At 36.7% G+C, this 23,070-nt stretch overlaps 1 protein-coding gene and 1 long non-coding RNA gene across 3 annotated transcripts in view; one reads left to right on the forward strand and one right to left on the reverse strand.

Annotated features, from left to right (window-relative positions):
• Positions 1 to 23,070, reverse strand: part of LOC149651432 (uncharacterized) — a 260,536-nt gene that overhangs the window by 79,929 nt on the left and 157,537 nt on the right. The window lies entirely within an intron of this gene.
• On the forward strand, positions 2,044 to 22,114 carry LOC149651439 (uncharacterized). Its single transcript, XM_089848340.1, has 2 exons — positions 2,044 to 2,699; positions 16,539 to 22,114. The coding sequence occupies exons 1-2, from the start codon at positions 2,453 to 2,455 to the stop codon at positions 17,801 to 17,803; spliced, it is 1,512 nt and encodes a 503-aa protein (XP_089704466.1). The 5' UTR covers positions 2,044 to 2,452; the 3' UTR covers positions 17,804 to 22,114.

Below are 23,070 nucleotides of genomic sequence, written 5' to 3' on the forward strand. Positions count from 1 at the left end.
AGGCAATTAGCGGCAATCTTTTCCTGGCGCGTGATGAAACAAAGGGCTCTGATTGGTTACGACTATTTATACCCCATTTTACAAGAACACCCATTTTTTCTTTGTGTCCTTAAGATATCGGTAAAAGAGGAAGGGAAGAAGAAGAAGAAGAAAACGAATTCAATCGATATTTAGCTTTCTTCGATCGATTCGTAGCTTCAGGAGTTCCTCGCGCAATTTACGGATAAAACTAGGCAAGAAAAGCCATAAGAAACCTAGTAGGAATTTGCACCAATGGGGCTATTATTCCAGGGCAAGATATGAAAGAAACTTTGCGAAAGAGAGAGAGAGAGTCGTGTCAAAAGTTGACTTGGCAAATAACCTTTCACAAACACCTATAGCTTCTTTTGATGGGTAAACACAGACGTCAATTGTCACGTCTGCAACTTTGAAAAGCAATTTCTAAGCCGAAATAATTCAGGAGCAATCAATCAATTACGTATCTAATTGGGAACGTCACTTTCCTTTCAGTAACGTTATTATGATTGGACAAATTTGGTCACGTGATGATTCGACGGATAAATTTATGGCGAGCAGCGTGATTAAAAATTCAAAAACAAATATTTGCAATGAAACTTATTTCACTTACATTTTTAAACTATGGATTGATTACACCAGGTTACGTCACGTAGCCACGAGTTGATTGCCAAAGCAATAATTGAGGTTTAACCAGGTAAATAAATAAATAAATATTAAGGTAAGTTTGCGTCACAATCAAAGGTGGCGAGGAGCAACAATTAGAGCGTAAGCATGATACTTTAAGAAGTGGGCGGGGTCATAATGACGTCAAAAAAGGGATATGATATACAAGCCCCCTCCCCCCATATCTCTAAGCGCGTGGCTTCCATGTTTTTCCACAATAATTAAATATTAACATAGCCTAAGGCCTAGAGCAACAACGAAAACGTAATATCCATTATCAAAACATATCTCTCTGATCAAATTAACTATCTCACGATTAATTATATATTAGATAAAAAGTATTAAATTAGATGGAAACTTTGTATTAATTAAAAGAGGCCACACAAAGCGTCGTTCGACAATTAGCAGAGAAATTCATTTTAGTCTTTTAATTCATTTAGCAAACCCCTACGTTAATATTAAACTTAATTACTCAAGGATAATAGGAACAAATATACGATATATCCACTCCTAATTCATTAGGCTAATTAATAATGAAAACTTTTGGAAGTATATTAAACCGAAGCTAAATTATTAAAACTATAAAATTGTTCAACGCGTTTTCGGTATAAATATATTTTTGTAAACTTTCGAATAACTTCTTGGTCCGACCTCTACTGGTGCGGGTTGACTGGACAACCATTAAGCGGGGTTCAGCCTGAATTACCAGAGCATGTCTCGCTGGATCAAAAAGTAAGGCTATACACTAACTTGTTTGGTCAGAACCAAAAGGAGGGGATACCAAGCTATATTGCTAAAGACGAAAATCGCATTTAGGTAATGCATTTTTTTCTGGGAGAAATTTATTGCTCCTCGCTATAACCATGTATGGTAGTGGTATAGTTACAAAAATTACTAGCCCTAGTTTGGTAATTGTATTTAGCAATTCAAGCGTTTCAAAATTACCCCCAGATTCATTAATTTCAACCGATTTCAACTGGATAGAGGTATCTTACAGTGCCTTCCATACCTGAACTGACGACCAGTATAATTATTATACCCTCTCTGATCTAGTACCTATCCTAACTTAACCTTTAATATTACATTTCTTAATCGTAATTTGATTTAATCGTGTTTAAAATTTCATTTGCGTCTAAAAGAGCCAAGTATAGTAAGTTTGGTCTAGGATCGGTTCGCGGAACATTTGCACAATATATAAGATTCAAGCCTATATAGCTGGATAAATCTAAACGTTTAGAATCGGAATGACCGAATCCATAATAGAACAGACGGGGGATTATCTCCAAACCCCAACCCCCGGCTAAGCGCCACGAGGGCTATCAGGCTGTTGGGGGAACCGTTATACAAAGCAATAGCTAGGGACGACGGGGATAGGGCCGTCGCAATTCTGGTTTTTTTTCTTCTTGGAAACGGCTCCGCTTGGTGGCGACACGACTCTAATTCAACTCGTCGAAACCACTAGTCTCGATCCAGGACCACCGAGAGAAGACTGCGTGGCAGCGCGTGCGTTCGAAGGAGAAGATCGCGAGGCTCTGGAGTCTCGAACGCACCAGTGCAGATCGAGCCGCGTCAGGCTGGCTCTAAAAATCATCCATAGAATTGGATTGCGCTTAGAGAGTCGCGCGGATAGTCGGATACCGCGGGAACGTTCGGGGTTTGCGAGAGTCTCGCGAGTACATCAGGAGGGACACAGAGAGGACGCGGGCCGGCGGCTTTAAACGGGGTCATTTGTTTTTTAAGTGTTCGCCATTGGGAAGTCGGCTAAGAAGAGATGCCAAGATCTTTCTTGGTAAAGAAAGGCAAGCACCCCGTAGAGTATTCTTCGCGATGGCCCTCGTACCGTTTGCCGCAACCTTCCAGCCCAACCGAGGCGGCAATTGCGCCGCAACAACCTCCGACGCCGCCGCCTCCCGCAAACGCGAGAACCGCAAGCTGTTTGTTTATGTTACGGGAGGCCAACGGAAATGCCCAACAACATCATGTTCATCAACCAACCAGCGTTGTCTCCAACTCAGAAGGTAAGAAGCAATTTTAACATACCCTATCATCTCGCGTCATGCCAAAAAAACGTAGGAGGAAAATTTTTAAAAACAGATGAATTCTATAACTATATTTAATTCAACCAAAGTATTTTAAAAGTCTTGTTTATCCAATAAAATCCCGTTGAGAAATCGGCCTGAGACCTCATTACAGTATTGAGGAAATTATTAGTATACGTTATCTTGATTCAAAAGCGCGCCGTGCAGGATTGGCCAATATCAACAGGTCTCGCGATAAATTTGTATTGGTTTCCCAACATAATAAATTAAATCTTTATAGATGAAATAATGAGTTAAAGGAAAAGGTACCTAAAAATAAATTTAAGATTCGTAAGTTATACTTTAAACTCTACACTGTCAATTAAAACAAAGCCAGCCGAAATTCAACTCAGTGCGATAGACTGTTCCTTCTTTTTTTAAAAGAACTTCACATTCCCTTTAAAATTTCAAAATAGACTATAACAGGGTTCGTACGAAATTTTTACAATAAAAATCCCTGACTTTTCCAGGTTATCCCTGACCAAATGTTGCCTATCCCTGACCATTTTAAGGTGTTTACCAGAGCCAACTTCATCACACCTGGCTCATATTTAACATTGCATGAAGAATGGTTTGATATGTCAAACAAAATCCCTGACATATCCCTGACTTTTTAGGAAAATGTTTTAAATCCCTGACTTATCCCCCTATTTTCCATATCCCTGACTTATCCAGGTTATCCAGGATATCCAGGTTCCGTACGAACCCTATATAAGTTGCGCCGTGTATAGCGAAAGCTTCGACTCCACCTTTTACTCCTCCTATTCTAATAAAAAGCGATCAATTACTAGGAATATTTAATCCGTATAATCTAACGCTTCGATCTCCAAGGTATATATAGCCGAGTTTTTATCAATTTATGAATAAAACATGACAAGAAGACCTTCCCCTCCCTCCATGCCCGGGTTTCAAAAAATAAATAGGGCTAGCTAGCTAGCTAGGTCCATGCAGTTTCGATATTGGCTTTCCCGGGTAATATACAACATCCAAGTAAACGTCCGTCATAGGACTACCGATTTTTTTCTTCTCTCCCTCCAATAAGCTTGGCTCGATCGTTTTCTATACCTTGAAATGACAGTTATTAGATAGGGGTGTGTTCCGAAGAAGGGGTAGTAGGGAGAAAAGGGGGGACCCAAAGGCGAGGAAAGCTAGCAGACGACATACGAAGTTGGGAAAAATGAAAAATGAAAGGGAAAAAAATATGTCTAAATGCTACAAGCGTCAGAAAACCCGCCTTCGCTATAGGTTGAATTCCATAGAAGTAGTTAAAACTGAAGTTGATAACGTGTTTCAATACAAATAGTATATTAAATAATGCATTTTTCAAAAAACTAAATGTCACACACGTATTCTCTCAAAAGTAATTAATGTAATGATAAAATGTTTTCGGGGAATGGAATTGTGGTCGAAAAGCCGAGATAAGTAAATTTTTGAAATTGATTACCAGTAAAATAAGTTATTTCAACGGAAAACGGTAATGGAACGTGGTTTTAAGCATGCCTTTAAGTTTCGACTTAAGACAAAAATATTAATATCTGATCCTTCAGTCTTATCGATACTTTTTTAAGTCTTGGTTCTAATCAAGACATTTTTGATTAAATACTATATTAGAGAAGATACAAGCGATAGGCAAATTTCTATTGGACGAATTGTACCAGCTGATGGATTTTTACCGTGTCATCCAATAGGAATTAATGCACCATATAGATCAAAACATTACATGAAATTGCGGAACAAAAGAACCGTTTGGTTAAACTTCCTCACGCTCAATAAAAATATATCACTTCTTGTTAATTCACTTCTGTTTGAAGATAGTTTAAAGCACAGTACGGTAGAGTACACGTCAGGCTACTTATACCAACTGGAAGGCTTCTAAATTTGACCCCCCACCCCCTATCCCCGGGTACGTTTTTTTCCCGCCATTTCTTGGAGACACAGCGGCACTATGATGGTGGTAGTAGTACGTCACACTTGTTGATCGAAAAAGCTAGTTCGCTTCTCGGTCAATATTTATTTTAAGACAACTTCCAGTCGAAGGAAGAAAAGGGGAAGGGTGTACTTTGAAGGAGATTTTTCAGCGGAAAAGAAAAGCTACCTTGTTTAAATTTTAATTAGTTTTTGAAAAATAGCGTGACATGGGAGAATTTTCAACAGAGATATTTAACCTATAATGGCCTTTCTAGTATAGATGGGCTACACGCGTTAATACGTGGCTTATATAGTATCATAAGTTCATAAGATATGTTCATCATAAGTTTGTCACTGGTTACAAACTGGAGCTTGTCATGAAGTGATTGAAGTATGTCATAGATTCGAGGTAAAGCGACGCCTGGTTTTTGGCGCTGTCAAAGGCTTAATCCAGAATAAATAGAAAGATGGAAGTCCTGCAAATTTAACCACCGAGTGTAGGACTTCAATTCTCGCATGTCGTTCTCGAACTAGCTCGAGCTGTAAGTCTACGTAGTATAGAAAGTGTCATAGTTATGGAACATATCTTATAAACTTAGGATAGTATCGGTAGACAATATTAAAGACAACTTCTCCAGTATTGTAGACGTACAAAGTTTCCTTCCTTATGCAATAATGCATTGGCGTATAACTTTATAAATCATTCTCCAAACAGAATCGGCAAAAGAAAAATCATAGACTATCACTTCGAATTTGACGAATTTGGCATATTTCTTTCCTTTTAAATTATGGAATAGAAAATCTGGGTTCTTTGAGTGAAAGGGAAGTTGCCTTGGCTGGCATGTATTCTCTCCCATCTTCTCCCTTGCAAAGATATATTTGAGATGGGATCTCTAAGCAAAGGCTTAGGGTCGCTACTCGAGCGTAAGAGAGACGCCAAAAAACGAACCCCCAAAAAATCCTCAAGGCAAAGCATTCTAACTTCTTCCCAGCATCCTTTCTACTAAAAATCCAAGCCCCTTTTCTTATACAGCGAGCTCTTTAGAAAAGCAAGCTTTATAGTATAGAAAGAAACCAAAGCCCACAGACAAAAATATTGAATAAAGACGTAGACTAAATTCAGGAAAAAAGCATTACGTTATCGCAGGAATAGATTTAATTTCAGAAGTAGGAATGGAGAACGGTTAGTATTTACTTCAGTCCGACACATAGCCCAGTATAGAGCCCCTCCCTCCAACACGAAATGAACAGTTTAAATTATCTTATTGGCTCACGTAAACTACGTTTTGATGACGATGCTGAGGGGGACGACGAAAAATAGTGACGTAATACCTTTTTACCTCTGTCGCTATGACCCGCCTCTTCTTTCATACCCCCCTTACCGTGGAAGGGGGGTCCGTGACTTTGACGGGCGCCCACATTACTCTGTTCTCCATTCCTACTTCTAAAATTAAATCTATCCCTGGTTATCGGTAGAGAATTTCATCCCCAAAACGACGGACGAAATGTCTTTAAGTGAATATTATTTGTCTAAGCATCTACGTCTCTTGAAACGTCTTAGTGCCGTCAAGTCGCCCCCCCCCCAGTGCCTTTTTGTACAGAGTTTTATCGTATTGTGTTACGGAAAATGTATGTCAAACGTGTATTTAAAGGGTACCGTGTTTCATATTAAGCGTGTAGCGAATGGAGAGCTACGGGGAATAGAAATGGGAAAAAATAGAACTCAATGACCCTGAATCGAATTATGGGTCCCTTTCTCTTACAGTATGCTCTTTGCAAAGGCTTAATGCCACTGCAAACCCCATTTCTCTCTTTTTTTTCCTAGGTCCATGACTTTTAGGAAATGCCTGAATTGCTGGAGAAATATACGAAATTTTCCAGGGATTAGGTTTCATACTTTATTTTCTTTTATCGAGTTTAAAGTTTGAGTCGTTCTCCCTAACGATTTAAGTTATTCTACAAAAGATTGACGTACGTATTTGAAACATTAACCGGTATCTAATATTTAATATCGACAATTAACATTCAAGCCTAACGTGATGAAATCATTCGATAAAAAATAGTTAATTATGATTAAGAAAATATTTCCTTTTTTTACCAAACTTTGACGACGTCATACCCTCGAAAATGGAATAAATTTGAATAAAATTTCGGAAGGGGCTTACTAAAAAACGCAATTTCGTTTAATTATTAAAAGACTGCTTTTAATATTTTTCTTAAATCCGAAAAAAGGCAGCTAAACTATCCCTTTAAAGGTGGAATAAAATCTCAAAATAAAAATAAATTGCAAGAAAAATATTTTGATATTTTTTTTCATTCTTCATCCAAATACAGCGTACCTTAAAAGAAAAAAATACTGGGGTCCCCCCTAAATATCGTGCTGAAAAACTATTACCAAGAGACTCATTTCGAATAAATAAAAAAAAGCGAGAGAGATGAGCGAGAGACTGGCGAGCATGCGATGCAAACGCAAACTCATCGCATCCAATTTTCAAAATGGGAATTTATACGACCAGACATTTTTCAATAAATAAGTTTCAGATTAAATGGAAATAGAGTGCCTTAGGATTTCTAAAATTATAGAAAGAATAAATATTTTTAACTAACTGCATATATTTCTCGAATCCCTCTTTGATTAAACCGAAATTTAGTTATAAAATCGTTCAATAGCGGACAATTAGACGAAGAAGTGATATTTAGTTTACAAGGGAGAAGGTGTAAGATGCCTAAGTATTCCAGCGCCATTATCCCATTCCCCCTTTCAAAATACAAGGGGGACGTAAAAAGAGGCCTCTCCTCAGTCGGAAAATACGCAATTTTCGTCATTCACGTAGCGCTGACGTAGTTTTCAAGAACCAATACGATGCTGGTTGTAATTTAGAGGCGGGGATTAACTCCGGACCTACTATACGTTTGGACTGGAGATAAAGCTAGAAATGTTGCGAATTTATACCTTCTCCCTAATAAACTAGATATCACTTCTTGATTAGACCTTGCTTTTTTAGAAAGGTATTTAAAAATTTCAGTCACAAAATTAGTCAATATTTTTATTGACTAATTATGCAAATTGGACGTTTTTAAAGCAGCTTCTTCTCATCCTCAAATTAGTGTTTAGTATCGTTGAATTGAGGACAAATCGGGCTCTTATCCCCTGAAGCCTTTCCCTAAATATCTTTTAATATGCCGTCGAAAAAATAGGTCAATTGAAATTCTTCAAATATTACTTCAATTGTGGATAATGGCTCTCATTTATCTTATATTATTAAGAGACCTTTTAAGAGGGTGTTTATCGGCTATTATATGATAGAAAAGACGTTTGAGCAAAGGAATTATTATTAGTTGGAGGATCCCAAGAAATTGATAGAGGGCCTAGAGCGGCTATATATACCGTCTCGAGAGCCTAATTAGGACCCATACTCGGTCGGTTTTGTTAGTGATTACGGTCTAGGAAAAGATTCGAAGATATATAACCAGCTCTTATTTTTTATGACCCTATACCAAAAGGGATAAGAGGGGGGGGGGGGTAAATTCAATCAATAATCTTCCAGCCAACCAATCAGAAGCGAGCCTTAGAACCTGCTAAAGAATCCTGGATAACTTTAAAAAATTCTTTCTTTTTCTTTTTAATTTTAAATAACACTTAAAACTAATTTAACTATTATTTTACAACGAAAATATTATAATTACAAACCGCGTGACCTTTAAACTGTCACGTGATGCCACTCTTTACCATTTATAAGTAAATTTACGCGCTAAAAGTTTTTTAAATGGGGTTTTTGGGTTTGGGTAAGCAGCTAGGTTACCATGAGGTATTTACCCTCCATGGTTACATGGTACGTACCAACAAAATTGGGAGTAATATATGGGCAAACTTTCCACGGGTTTCTACCCAATTTTGGGGACCATTAATGGAAAGGTTTTGGCGGGAGAGTTGATGGGCACGACGCGGAGGAAAGAGAGACTTCGGAGAGGATAAAATTTAGGAAGGGAGATTTAGCTCCAAACAGGATGGAGGATTTAAAGGAGGTTATAATATTAACATACATGAAATTTTATATTTATCGATCGCAATAATATATTTCGGAGGTCTTACGGGGGTTTAAAACGCGCGATTAAAGTTTCAAAGTTATATTACAAAATTTCAGCTTGGTTTAAACGGAGTTTTCCTTAGCGCCTGTAAGCTAGCTTCTCCTAAAACACTGGTGTACGTGAAGTGAAACATTTCTACAGGGGTTGTATTGAAAATACATTAATAGAAAATCGCCTAAATGTTGGCTTTCCACCTACGAATATTTCAGTAGGAGCAAAATTTAAAATATTAAATAATAATTAAAATACATAACACGTGACTCGCATTAAGGGAATAAATTATTTTTAGAACGTAATAACGTTTAAAGGGGTAGTGACATCGGCAACAAGTGTAAAATTTTCGCGAATTTTGATAGTTTAATATCCCTTTAGATTTCCTCAATGGGTTGTATTATTACTTAAAGATGTCTAGATGTATCATCTTATTTCTTTAGTTGCGTAAAAATACTTCCTAAACTTAGAATGACCAGAATTTAACGAAGAATTGGTTCAATTTCTAGTAGAAAATCTACCCCATTCTCAGCTTCTTTTCAGTTATAGACATTTTACGATCCAACACTAGGCGAAATGGCGGAATAGAAACCTATAGCTACAGTCCCATCAAGATTCCCTTCTTCTTTATAGTGTTAAGCCTTGTTTAAGCCTCGGTCTTCGGTCTTTTCCCACGAGATAAATTTCAACGTTGATGGCACGAACGTCGAAATCGTAAAAGACGAATTTAGGAAGAGGTTATTACTTTTATTTCCCCGGTTGCCCGAAGCTTGTACTATCTATTTTTCTCGCGCCTTTTTTTATATATATAAGTTTGAAAAGTATGTACTACACATTCCCTTCAAAATAACCCAATCCTTATTGTTATTGCGTCACTTTGGCGAAACTTACTGCTTAGCTCCTCTTTTTCAGATGATCTAAGTTTCTTAAAAAACTTAAATTGGATGATATTACCGACGCCATTACTAAAACTGTTTCAACCGAGGGAGTTATATTTTATTTTTTAAAATAAGAGGAGGCTTAGTAAAAAATGTCGCTATTACGTCAATGAAATGTGAAATTACCGTAATTTTTAAAAATGGTAATTTACCGGGTAAATTACCGATTAAAATTTTGAAATTACAAAAATTACCGTAATTTATGGTATTTTATGTTTTAACAGGCTTATTATTGCCGCCGTAATTTTGTAATTTACCGGTAAATTACCATTCTAAAATTACGGTAAGATATAAATCGGTAATTTACGCGGTATTTGGTAAATTACCGGTAATTTACGGACCGTAAATTACCGACTCACATCTCTTACGTCATAGTGTGTGAGGTTTTCGATTCATTACAAAAACGAGTGATGCTTAACAGAAGCGTGTTTTCCAGTAAAACCTGAATTCAGGCGATCAGCTTCTTATTTTCCCCCAAAACTTGAAACAATGTAACTAAAGCGTCATACTTGCGGTTGTTATATCACTTATCATTTAAAGAATAGTAAATTTACGAACATTTCCAGTTAGTTATACGAGATTAAACTGAGACTGCGCGAGTTTAGCGCTGCTTTCTGATTGGTTAGACTTTATTCGAACGGTGGGAGAAAGGCGGATTGAAACGTTTAATTTGTGTAATTGCTAAATTAATATGCGTTGGACGACTGAGTTCTCGCTCTATCGATTCGAAGCGCCCAAAAAATTCTGGTTATATCTAGCGAAACAAAAACGTAAAACGTTTCTACCCCCTCTTTGCTTCTTTTTTTGGGAGCTATAAAGGATCCAATCCAAAGTTACACGCTCTAATGACGGCGAAATTAATTAATTTAAGAGCTAAAACGATTTGGTCACTCCCACGCAACCCAATATAAGTTGAGCCAATGTCCATTTAGCCCCGCGCTATATTGACTTACGAAATGCGCGGCCATTATCGAGGTTCTAACCACTAATGTTTTAATTTTTTTTTTTTTTTGCTTTATGATAAATTGTAATTCAAAGTAATTTTTATCATCACCTCGTTTTAAAAACAAAGTGAATAACAAACGTGTTTCTATAAAAAATAAATATGTTTTTGACATAACGACCGTATGCCTAAAATCAGGGTTTATACGACTTTTGGAAAACCGATTTCTTTGTGTTTTCCAGGTTTTTCCCCATATATTTCCATGTGTTTTCCAGGTTTTTCCCCATATATTTCCCTGTGTTTTCCAGGTTTTTCCCCATATATTTCCCTGTGTTTTCCCTGTGTTTTCCAGGTTTTCCCCGCATATTTCCATGTGTTTTCCAGGTTTTTCCCCGCATATTTCCCTGTGTTTTCCAGGGTTTTACCCATATATTTCCCTGAGTTTTCCAGTTTTTTCCCCATATATTTCCCTGTGTTTTACAGGTTTTTCCCCATATGTTTTCCAGTTTTTTCCCATATATGGAGTAATTACAACGGGAGTGGTTTTAAAAAATTGAAGCAACCCCTTCAGAACAAACTTACTCAACCCTCTCAAATTTCCCTGAGTTTTTTTGTCAACTACTTATTTCCCTGAGTTTTTTTGTCAACTACTTATTTTCCTGAGTTTTTTTTGTCAACTACTTATTTCCTGAGTTTTCCAGGTTTGTATGAACCCTGTAAAATATACGCAAGAAGACCTATATAATATCAAACTGTAGATGTTCTTAACCATGGGTATAGACTTCAACGGGCCGTAAAGTAGTAAAAACCCTTTATCGGGAAGAGGGGGGGGGGACGTGACTGCTATCTAGCGTTAGGCCTGATTTAGGTACAAGTCCAGGGTCTTTATCGGAAAAAAAGGCTTATGAGAGAAGAAGCTTTCAAACACGCGTAACCTTTAGGAATTACACTCGGAACCTGTTTTTATTGCTCTACGAAACGTCGCTAGAACGCGCGACAAGCGATAAGGCGACTGACTCAACCCCCCCCCCCGCGCTTTTTCCTATACTCCTCTTTCTTCGTCTTCTCTACGTACCGAGGGGACCAACAATATTGAACCAAGAAGTGATTTCTAGTTTATTAGGGAGAAAGTGTAAATTCGCCACATTTCCAGCTTTATCTCCAGTCCAAACGTAGGTCCGGAGTTAATCTCCGCCTCTAAATTACAACCAGCCAGCATCTCATTGGTTCTTGACACGAATGACGAAAATTACGTATTTTGCGACTTAGGAGAGACAGCGAAATAGCCCGGCCTCCTTTTACGTTCCCCCTTGTATTTTGAAAGGGGGGCTGGGACTATGGCGCGCGAATACTTAGGCATCTTATACCTTCTCCCTAGTAAACTAGATATCACTTCTTGATTGAACTTTAAAGTTTAACCCGTATATATTTCTCGCTAAGAAAGTTTTTATCAAATCAATTCATAACCAAATTGGAAAAAAGAAAAATGGAGGCAAGATAATTTACTTACCAAATGTAAAGTACACCGACGAAGTAAAAAAATTGTTTTTCGAATACTTAACAACATTAGTGGCGACCCCCTCGGTCTACGCGCGCGCTGTTTTACTGCAACCTGTGGCCAGCCCACCCACTCACCCAAGCCCCCCCCCCTCTCTCTCTCTCTCTCTCTCTCTCTCTCTCTCTCTCTCTCTCTCTCTCTCTCCCTGTTCCGACTTCTATCGATTTTTGCCGCGTTTTCTTAGACTTTTGTAGAGGAAATAAGCCAGCAACCTCTATATATAAGATTTTTTTCTCTCAGCATCTTTGGAATGGAATTTCTTATATTAGTCGCTTGTCCAAGCTATATAGTACGGGGAAAGAAGAGAAATATAGAACTTAATCCCTCTATCTAACGTTTCTTTTATTGCCTTATTTGTAACCCGACGCTTTTCTCTGACTCCCTTTTAGAATTGGGTTGAAAATGAAAACTATTACGTTAGATTGCTTCATTGATGAAATTTCGAATTTTAACAAGGAATTAAACTCTACTTAAATTGAATTTTAATTACAATCGTAATTAACACGAATCACTTAACATTAATTATCTTAAATTGGGGAAGAAAGGGGTTAACTATGATTGGGATAGTTGTGAGCGTAAATTAATTCTGTACATATTAAATTAGAATTCTAATAAAACAATTAAAGATATTTTCACTGAACTCGAGAAATGAGAAAAAGAAAATTAGACAAAGCTTATAGTTGGAATTAAATTCACAGAAAATATTGAAAATTTTAGGGAATACCCAGTGCAGTATAAGAAGTGATATCTAGTTTACTAGGGAGAAGGTATAAGATGCATAAGTATTCTCGCGCCATAGTCCCAGTCCCCCTTTCAAAATACAAGGGGGGGGGGACGTAAAAGGAGGCCGGGCTATTTCGCCTCTCCTCAGTCGGAAAATACGTAATTTTCGTCATTCGCGTCGGGCTGACGTGAGTTTACAAGAACCAATGAGATTCTGGTTGTAATTTAGAGGCGGGGATTAACTCCGGACCTACGTTTGGACTGGAGATAAAGCTAGAAATGTGGCGAATTTATTCCTTCTACCTAATAAACTAGATATCACTTCTTGGCAGTATAATACATAGAATATACGTTCACTGATCCTGATTTACCTTTTAGGGTTAGAGCTATATTGTGTCAACAAGAAAACATAAAGTCAATGATAAAAATCGACTTTCCTAACGTTTTTTTTCTTTTGTCTTGTTGTTTCGAACATGATAAAATATATGCTAAAAAGTATACATTCAACTACTGACTGAATATTGCACTGTATTGGTATCATATCTAAAATGACTCCGGAATGGGAGTACCAAAAATAAGATACCGTACAATTATTCATGATAATATTGTCTACAATTTCACGGATAAATTATTCAAAAAGGCCAAAACCTAAAAATCCACGCGGGTTCATTCATTTGAAAGATTACAGGTTATTGATAAATCTTATAAACTAGACAGAGAAAGAAGGCATTTGAATAATAAATTTAGAGATCAAAACATTAATATAAGAATTATACAGGGTGTTTCAAAAAGGGAGGATCGAAGTACAGTGGAATTAGTGACTCTATGCGCAAACGTTTTTGAGTCGAGAATGTTCCATTGATTGATTATGTGTGATTATTTCACGAAATGTGTGATTACCGAGGTGATTACAAAGGATTACAAGTAAATCATGTGATTATTTCCGATTTTCTCAAGATTTCACGTGATTTCCAGTGTTTATCGGAGATTTCTGATTACCTTTGACTACCCACAAAAATTATTGTGATCACTGATGATTTTCTAAGAATTCTAGAAATCAAGTAATCGATTTCTGCGGTTTTGTACACCTGATTATTCAAATGACTAACCCCTCGGACATCCGTTAATACTCCAATGTTCGTAACTCGAACTTCGGTCCTATAATTACCCTTATGGTAACACCCTGTATTTTATCATACACCTAGGCACAACCTATAAATACGACATAGCGTCTTGGTGTTACAGTTAAGGCAAAACTCCACAGGTGTGCATGGGGTATTCTATTTCTATGGATCCGACAATACCGAAATAGGGGCCGCTAGAGTGATTCAATATGGTCTTATCACGAGGCACCCACGGGTCACTGCCTTTCTCCTTTGCCTTTTTTTTAGACAGTTTTTACAGATGATGACTGGCCCCGAGTGTTAGACTAAGGCCTGACTGTTTGGAAAGAGATAGCGTTAAGAAGCTTAGCTTTTCCGCTTTCAGGCGGCTACATTCTTGTCTTTTTATTTTGAGAAATAGCCATAGTTATATGCCTATGTGGTTATAGTAGCACCACCTATCACCTATAACATTTAAAAAAAAAACGCATTTATATTAAAGATTTATCTACGCTACGTATTTAATTTAGCCGGCATTAGTTTAGGTATCACCAGGGATAGATTTAATTTTAGAAGTAAGAATGGAGAACGGTTAGTATTTACTTCAGTCCGACTCATAGCCCAGTAAAGAGCCCCTCCCTCCAAAACGTAACGAATTATTATTGGCTCGCACTTAAACTATGTTTTGATGACGTTGCTGACGGTGACGGCGAAAAATACGTAATTCCTATTTACCTCCGTCGCTATGACTCGCCTCTTCTTTCATATCCCTTCGTCCCGTGGAAAGGGGTCCGGGACTTTGACGCGCGCCCACATTACTCCCTTCTCCATTCCTACTTCTAAAATTAAATCTATCCCTGGTATCACCTTTAAAATTATATTCGTTTCAAAGACAATTGAGGAGTGTTAGTATTTTGGCCATTTGTTACTATAGGCTGTAGTATAAAGTTATCTTTAAAAAACTTCTTAGTCTCGGTTCTATCCTAAGGGTAAGAGTAAAAAGAATAATAATAAAAACAAAATCAAGTCGGCAATGCGCTACGCTTTAAGGTAGTATATCCAAAAAGCTTTTATCGCCGCATTCAATTTAGAGACAATGGATTTAAGAGAAACCTCTTCCCATCGTAGGCAGTTGGTTGGTACATGTAAGAAAGATAGCCTCTTTATGGAGTGTAAGTCTGACTTATTTTACCCAAACACGCGAACCTATAAGAAACTCCCTCTTCCATTAAGAGGACTATAGAGGGTTTTCGATTTAGTCCTAGATGTACGATGTGCACACTCTAAATTATGGAGAGAAGACTGATTGAATTAGAAAGTGTAAAACGTTCGAGATTCAAATTGTGGGTTTCTAATGAAATTACGCTACTAAGAAAGACTGTACCGTACTAGTTCGCGAGTTAGAAGCAAAAGGCGCCTATTGGATCAGCTAGGGCATCGGAAAACGGCTCGCTTACCCAGGAACAACCTTCAAAACTAGAAGTCAATCTTCGTTGGACCGGGGAAGACCGAGGCTTAGGAAGTTTGAGTAGGGAAAAGAAGGAGATCGAAGCAAGGCTTAGCTTAGGGTAGGGAGATTCGTCTCTCTCTCTCTCTCATCGATTAATCGAAATAGCTCGATAACCTATTGGGAAAATAGTTTGTTTGCTTCGCTCTCAGGAACTTCTCCCGCACTTTCGATCATCCGTTTCTCTTTTTTTCTTCTTCCCTTTTACTTCCTCTCAGTACTCGGACCACAAGCGCCACTTCTGATTGGCTAATGCCGATAACTTGGTCTTGGGGCTCACTAAACCTGGTCCAGAAATATCCTATAATTTCCCCCGTTTGGTTTTTCCTATATATCTGTCGTTAACGTTGAACCCAATGGCAATGTAATGGATGCCTCGCCTTTATTTTTCATCGAAAATACTCGTGTTTGTCCTTAACCATTTTGCCTACAGAACGAGTGTAGACCTAGAGTATAGTCTAGTTTTGGCTTTGAACGCATGCCGTTAATTATTTTGATCGAGAAATTAACAAAGTTTCGCGTCAAGTTTCAATCGATGAAGTGTAAAATGTTACTCCGCGTGACCTCTTTGATCTTATTTGACTTCGATACTCTGGAGATAAAAACATTTATTTAGACCTAATTTGACAAATTTGAAGTTTAGGCTTAAGAAAGTTAAGTTCGTTTCTCGCGCGTGGATCATTTACCCAGAATAACTTTAGACCTTCGTAAATTCTAAAGTATTTGACTTGACCCGTTGATGCGAAAGGGCTGCGATGCATTATCGAAAATCCATCCTCTTTTTTTTCTTTCGAATAATGCGGAATAATCTGATAAAGTTTTGCAAGCGTCCAAAACGTCAATCATATAAGGGATTGCGTTTAAAGCTAAAGGAAACGTCAAACTTGTCTAGTATACTTTTAAAGTCTAAAGATAAGCGTATCCCTTAGGATTGGGTGGAATTTTTAAAAAGGCTTATACGGTATGATAGCGTATATTCCGAGATTATTTCTGACATATTTTTCTTTATGGCTTTGCAGGTTACTTCCATCAAAGCCCAGAATCGGAAGAGGACTCATCCGCTTCGAGCCAATACTCTTCTCAAGTACAACAACCAACACACGTCCAATTACAACATCATGTTCATGTCGCGGAAGCGCCGCATCAGGTTGTTACCCCCACAATGTACCCTCGCGAAAACGACACTCCCACGACCGCGGCGGTCTTGCATCATCCTACGCCAACGATACACCAACCGACACCGATACACCATCCAACACCCGTGATTCAACACCACCACACGTTGAGTCCAAGTGCGGGGACTATAGATTACGACCATCGGTTCCCGACACCGAGTCCCGAACGCGAAGAACGACCATTTTACGATTCCATCCGACTATTAACTTTCACGAGGGCAACCTCGACCGGGGATTACGACCCGGAGGACGACGAGGACCGACTAGTCGTCGACGAAAGACCGTCGAGAAGGGATGTGGGGACGTCCATCCACGAACGGTTCGACAGCCCGGTTTCACCACCGACTAGCGGGCACGATACTCCGGACGAAGCAAACCCTAAAAATACCCCGTCACCTCCCACGGTGGTAATCGCGCGCAAATCAACGGTAAGTCCTTTAAGGCAGCCTCGTAAAACGACGACGCCATCCGTGTCCGCCTCAACGACAATCAGCGACGGACGTTCGAGACGCAGAAAGGAACAATTCCCGAGTCGACCCGAATCGGTCTCTGGTAGCGATTCCGACGCGACAACTGACAGAGAAAGACCGCGTTACGCCTGCGGAGAGTGTGGTAAACAATACGCCACCTCGTCTAATCTGTCCAGGCACAAACAGACTCACCGGAGCCCGGATTCGCAACTGGCTAAGAAGTGTCCAACATGCGGGAAGGTGTACGTCAGTATGCCGGCATTGGCCATGCACGTCTTGACGCATTCTTTGTCTCACAAGTGCGAGGTCTGCGGCAAGAGTTTTTCGCGACCCTGGTTGCTTCAAGGACACATGCGCTCCCATACCGGGGAGAAGCCCTTCGGATGCGCCCATTGCGGAAAGGCCTTCGCCGATAGATCCAACTTGCGGGCTCACATGCAGACACACTCGGCTTTCAAGCACTTTCGGTGCCAGCGATGCCATAAATCATTCGCCCTCAAATCCTACTTGAACAAACATCACGAGTCGGCCTGTTTTAAAGAGAATACCGAACCCGGGGAAATCACGGATTCCCCCGGAGTTTCCAGGGACGGGATGGAATCCATGGAAACCGAGTTAGAGACGGAAGAAAAAGCGTGATACGAGGATGATTGGGTTGGAAAAATCACGTGACTAAGGTGCCGGGGGTTAGGTACTGAAAAGTAACTTAAAATATCTAACCCCTAGGTACTTTTGTTTTTGATAAGACTAAAAAACAATCCAGATTCTAACGGTGGAGAGTGATAAAATATATATTAAAAAAAACCCAAAGAACCGAATCGAATCTTTCATATTTATAAATACAATACGATATAAAACGATTTAAATTATAATTTTCAATTATCGACCGACCATTCGTAAATAATCGTACTTGCTCAAAAAACAAGAAAAAATATTTACGCGTTTGAATATTTGTGAATAATAATAATAATAATTATATAGAGGTATATACCTACCGAATTTTATAATATTTAATAATATAGATACGTTAATTGGTTTAATAATTAAAAATAAAAACAGCTCAGACACACACACACCACTTATACGCCACTTAGCGCAGCAATAAAAGATACAGCCTTAGATTTGAACGAAAATAAAATAATCAAACCCCAAATTCAATAATTCAAGCTAGTCAAAAATAAAAATAATTTGGTCCAAAAAATAGTCCGGATTAGATAATGAATTAAGCAATAAGCTTCCGCTACAACGAAAGAATTCCGAAGCATTAAATTAAATAGCAATAATATACAATTAAAGAAGAAATAAAAATAAACCAACATCTATTCTAACCAATAGGAGCTTAGAAACTCACTCAAAAACGTCTTGTCCCATTATATTATTCTAGAATACATAGTCCAGGAGCACGGTCATCGAAAATAAATATATGAACACAATTTAGGAGTTGAAAAATAAAACGAGTGTATTACGAAGCAATAAAATATAAATGCTAGTTAACCTTAATAATGGGTGCTAGTTTTATACGTTTCTATTGGAAGTAAATTTAACAATGACGTCACTGTAATCGTCTTATAGCGTTTTCCTTTGGGTCCTCGCGGAGCGCTCCCATGGAGGAATAAAACTAGGAGATCCTTTTCTTCAAAAACAGTCTTTAACGAAGCTGGAAACTACTAATACCATTTTTATTGCTCCTTGGGAGCGCTCCGCGAGGACCCAAAGGAAAACGCTATATATAAAGGAGGACGTGACGTCACTGTGGAAATAATTCCGACGAGGGATTACGTGAGAGATACAAATTTAAAATAATAATTTTGAAAATAATAATTAGCATATACACGTACGTTTATCTTCGTAGTATATTAAAAGTAATTAATAATAAAAATACGAAGTCGCCTTAATCTCAAACGTAATTTCCTTCGAAATGGTATTGACAGGGTTTTATTTAATTATCAGTCATAAAAATTAATTAATTTGATTAAAGTTCGATAAAATTTGAATTAATATACATTTTAATTAGAATTAACTCAATTGATAATTAAATACCCCCTGTTAATCATCATTAATTTAATTAAATAATTAGAAGAGATAGCAATAATCGTCAGAAGTGATAGAAATATTTAGAAGCTCCAAATATTTATAATATTTAACAACATTCCATTAATCCCCATTAAATCAAAATTTAGACGAAGAATTAGAAAAAAAACAGTTTCCCCCATTTATAGAAAATTTAGGAATTTTTAAAAAAGTTCATATTATATCTTTCTCTTAAAAAACTAAATTAATCTTGTAGTTTATCGTATAAACATATTAAGCCTAACTGAACACGTAGTATTAGTTTTTATCAATATAACAGGGGGAAAAATAACAGCTATAACGACGTTGTTTACGTCACAGAAAAACAATAAATAACATAATTTGCATAAAGCCATATAGCCAAGGCTTAAAGTTATGGTGCACTAAAAAATAAACGCGATAATAAAAATGATAATCTAATCAAGCTTCACTAATTAACTTAAAAAAAAATAACGAAAATAATCTGAATTTTTAATTATTTTAATTAAAGTTAAATGAATTTTTTTTAATACTTAAAAATAAAAAAAAAATTCAAACGAAAAACCGTGAATTCCAAACTAGTGCCATATATATTAAAAACCAAAGTGTAAGAATTCACGTCAAAATATCACCCACTTAAGACATTCGGAGCCGAAATTTAATATAAGTTTAAAAATAGCAGAGTCAATAAAATTATGAAGTATAATTTTAAAATTCCCCGACTTCTCCTAACACCCTAATTTTTTCTTTTTTGAAAAACACGACTTTTTCTATTTTTCCAAGTATTGTTACAGTCCTACAGTTGTTTAATATAAAATACTAAAAAATAAAATCCCTCCACCAATAGAAAAGAAGCTCCAGCTTTCATGTTCTGAACCAATAAAAAACCACCTTAGAAAGTAAATCACATCAGACCAGTCGATAAAATGTCTTTTAGCGCGAGGAGATCGCGTGACGCGAACCCTTTAAGAGAATTCGAATACTGAATAACTAATCTAATCGAATATCCTCCCAAAGAAAAAAATAAAAACCCCCGAATCCCCTCGCCCTTAAAAAAAACCCCAATCTCATAAATATCCAATAAATCCTTCCCTGAACCTCAAATAAATTATGAAAAAAAAAACCGCTACTCTGTTGTTTTTTTTTTTAATCCCAAGAGAGTTTTTCACCGATTAAAATTACCCAATATTAATTAATAATCCAAAATTTTAAGTTAATTTGATTGCGAAACAAATTGCAGGATAAAGAAATAAATATTATTAATTAAAAATAGTTAAAATTAAGTAACTAAATCGGTAGCTATCCGTACCGTAGAATAGAAGCCCAAATAATAATTATCGTGACGTCACTTATATTTCTTATATTTTTCATCCCAATAATAATATTTATATAAATATATATAAAAATATGTTTTAATTAATATATTCACGTTTTTTAGTGATATTTTTTCAAAAATATATTTCTAATTTTTAAAATCACCCCATTCCATGTAAATAATTATATTTATAAAACGAAAAAAAATACCGGCGGACTAAACTACTTAATAAATAAATAAACAACTAGTCACGTTATATACAATCACTAAACATTGCAGCGTATTTTTTGAAAGAATAATACTTAAAAATTTCAAAAAAATTATTCAAAACTTTTTCACAAACACGGTCCCAATGTAGCGATAAAATAAAAATAGTAAAAAAATATAAAGAAGGAATTTAATTAAATCTGATCATTTTTGTACTTAAATATAACAAATCGGACGCGACTTAAAATAAATAAATAAAACAATACACATAAAAACGATGACTGAAATAATTATATTTCGTCAATTAAACGGTTTAGAAACAACGAAATAATGTAAAATAAAAATCTAATATTCGTGTTCATGTTTTTTATAATTAAATGAATTAAATTTATAATCATTTAAATTTTTGATTATTAAAATTTAATTATTTTCTAGTCAGATTAATTGACTAATTAAGAATAATAACAACCTAAATTAAAAATTAAATAAAACGCTTCCGAAACAAAAATTAAAACGAGATCATACGATACGATAATCTTAACTTATTTAAAAATAAATCGAATAAAAAAAATAAACTCATGTTATCAAAACTCTATGTCGAAAATAATACATAATTAATAAGAAAAAACCCATAAAATAATTCGTGATTGTACCACGTGGTGTATAGATTAAGAAACAGGGAGAAAATTCAATAATGATAATTATAATAATTAATTACAACGAGTTTACTACTAACTACTACTACTACGTCATCATCTATTTACGAAAAAGAGAAGAAAAAAGCAAAATAATTCCATAACAATAAACAATAAATAAAAGTAGCAATAATATTTCAAGCATGCTGCGTTGGATATATATTTCAGGTATAAATAAAAACAACGTGTTTTAAAAAAATCACTGACTTATTATTGGAAATATCAGGGATAGATTTAATTTTAGAAGAAGGAATGGAGAACAGAGTAATGTGGGCGCGCGTCAAAGTCCCGGACCCCCTTCCCCGGGACGGAGGGGTATGAAAGAAGAGGCGGGTCATAGCGACAGAGGTAAAAAGGAATTACGTATTTTTCGCCGTCCCCGTCAGCAACGTCATTAAAACTTAGTTTATGTGAGCCAATAAGATAATTTAAACTTTTCGTGACGTGTTGGAGGGAGTGGCTCTATACTGGGCTATGAGTCGGACTGAAGTAAATACTAACCGTTCTCCATCCCTACTTCTAAAATTAAATCTATCCCTGGATATATTTAAAATTTCTTTCATTTTAAGAGTCACAATTTCCCTGACTTCACATTCGAATCTCCTGAATTTTATCTGAGTTTCCTGATAATTTTCCAGCTCCCACAAATTTCCCAGCCATTCTGGATTAACTTTCCATCTCATAGAAATTTCCAGGGCACATATTCCACAGCCCAGAATTTCAATGACCTCCTGACCTCCAACCCGGAAATGTTTACTGACCTCTTAAACTCTTTATTCTAACTCCAAAACCTTTCAAAAGCTAATGGAATATTTTTCCAATAACTATCTGTGGAGAAACTTGAATAAACGACCCCAAAAAACTACACGATAACTGGGGAGTAAAAAAAATGTCACCCAGATAGACCCTCATAAATGCGCGGGTAATTTTACTCGAAATCTGGGAAAGCTCTCGTTTCATTAACTAAACCCATCAATTTTTAATGACGCTACAGAATACCTGAACTCTCTCGAGACCCATTGGACGCGCACGAAGGGGCAGTCCTCGCTGTACAGTATAGGCAGTCCCTATGTAAACATGGCAACCTTGTATAATGAATAGAAAATTCCCGCCTGCTAAAATGATTAAAAGGCGTTCGTTATATGACTATCATTGCCTTAAAGCCTAACTAACACCATATTTCGATGCGATGTCACGCCATGTAGCGAGCGAGTTTGTTTAAAATCGTGTCATGTCAAAGCGGAAAGGACGTAGAATATGACCGCACGCGTCTCGCGCTGAAATGGCCAATTTTTCTTAACCCTTAATTAACGGTCCAATGAGAACGGCTCCTTTCAAAAATATTTAAATTTAAAACAAGCTTTTAATTAATTATAAAAATTATGAAAGGATGTCCCTCAAATATTGCATTTTGGGCATAATGGATAAATATTTGAATTTCACGCTTGTAAAAATTTATTTTAAATATTCTTTTTTAAAGTTTCGCGTTAGGCTTAGCGAAGATTCGTTATCTCAGAAAACTTTGCTTTCTTTAAAAAAAAAACATCTATATTTATATAATCAAAAGTTCAAAATGGATACACCCTCCTTAAAAACGGTGGTACTAGCTCAGAGAGGAAACAAATTTTAAGGGATGAAAT

This window comes from Phalangium opilio, unplaced genomic scaffold, assembly GCF_054372755.1.
Source record: "Phalangium opilio isolate 3A_F unplaced genomic scaffold, DU_Popi_V2 ptg000082l_1, whole genome shotgun sequence".
NCBI lineage: Eukaryota > Metazoa > Arthropoda > Arachnida > Opiliones > Phalangiidae > Phalangium > Phalangium opilio.

Bases quoted from the DNA above. Each gene is read 5' to 3' on its own strand.
- LOC149651439 (XM_089848340.1), top strand. From the start codon at position 2,453: ATGCCAAGATCTTTCTTGGTAAAGAAAGGCAAGCACCCCGTAGAGTAT. The intron at 2,700-16,538 runs GTAAGAAGCAAT...ATGGCTTTGCAG, and splicing joins CGTTGTCTCCAACTCAGAAG to GTTACTTCCATCAAAGCCCA.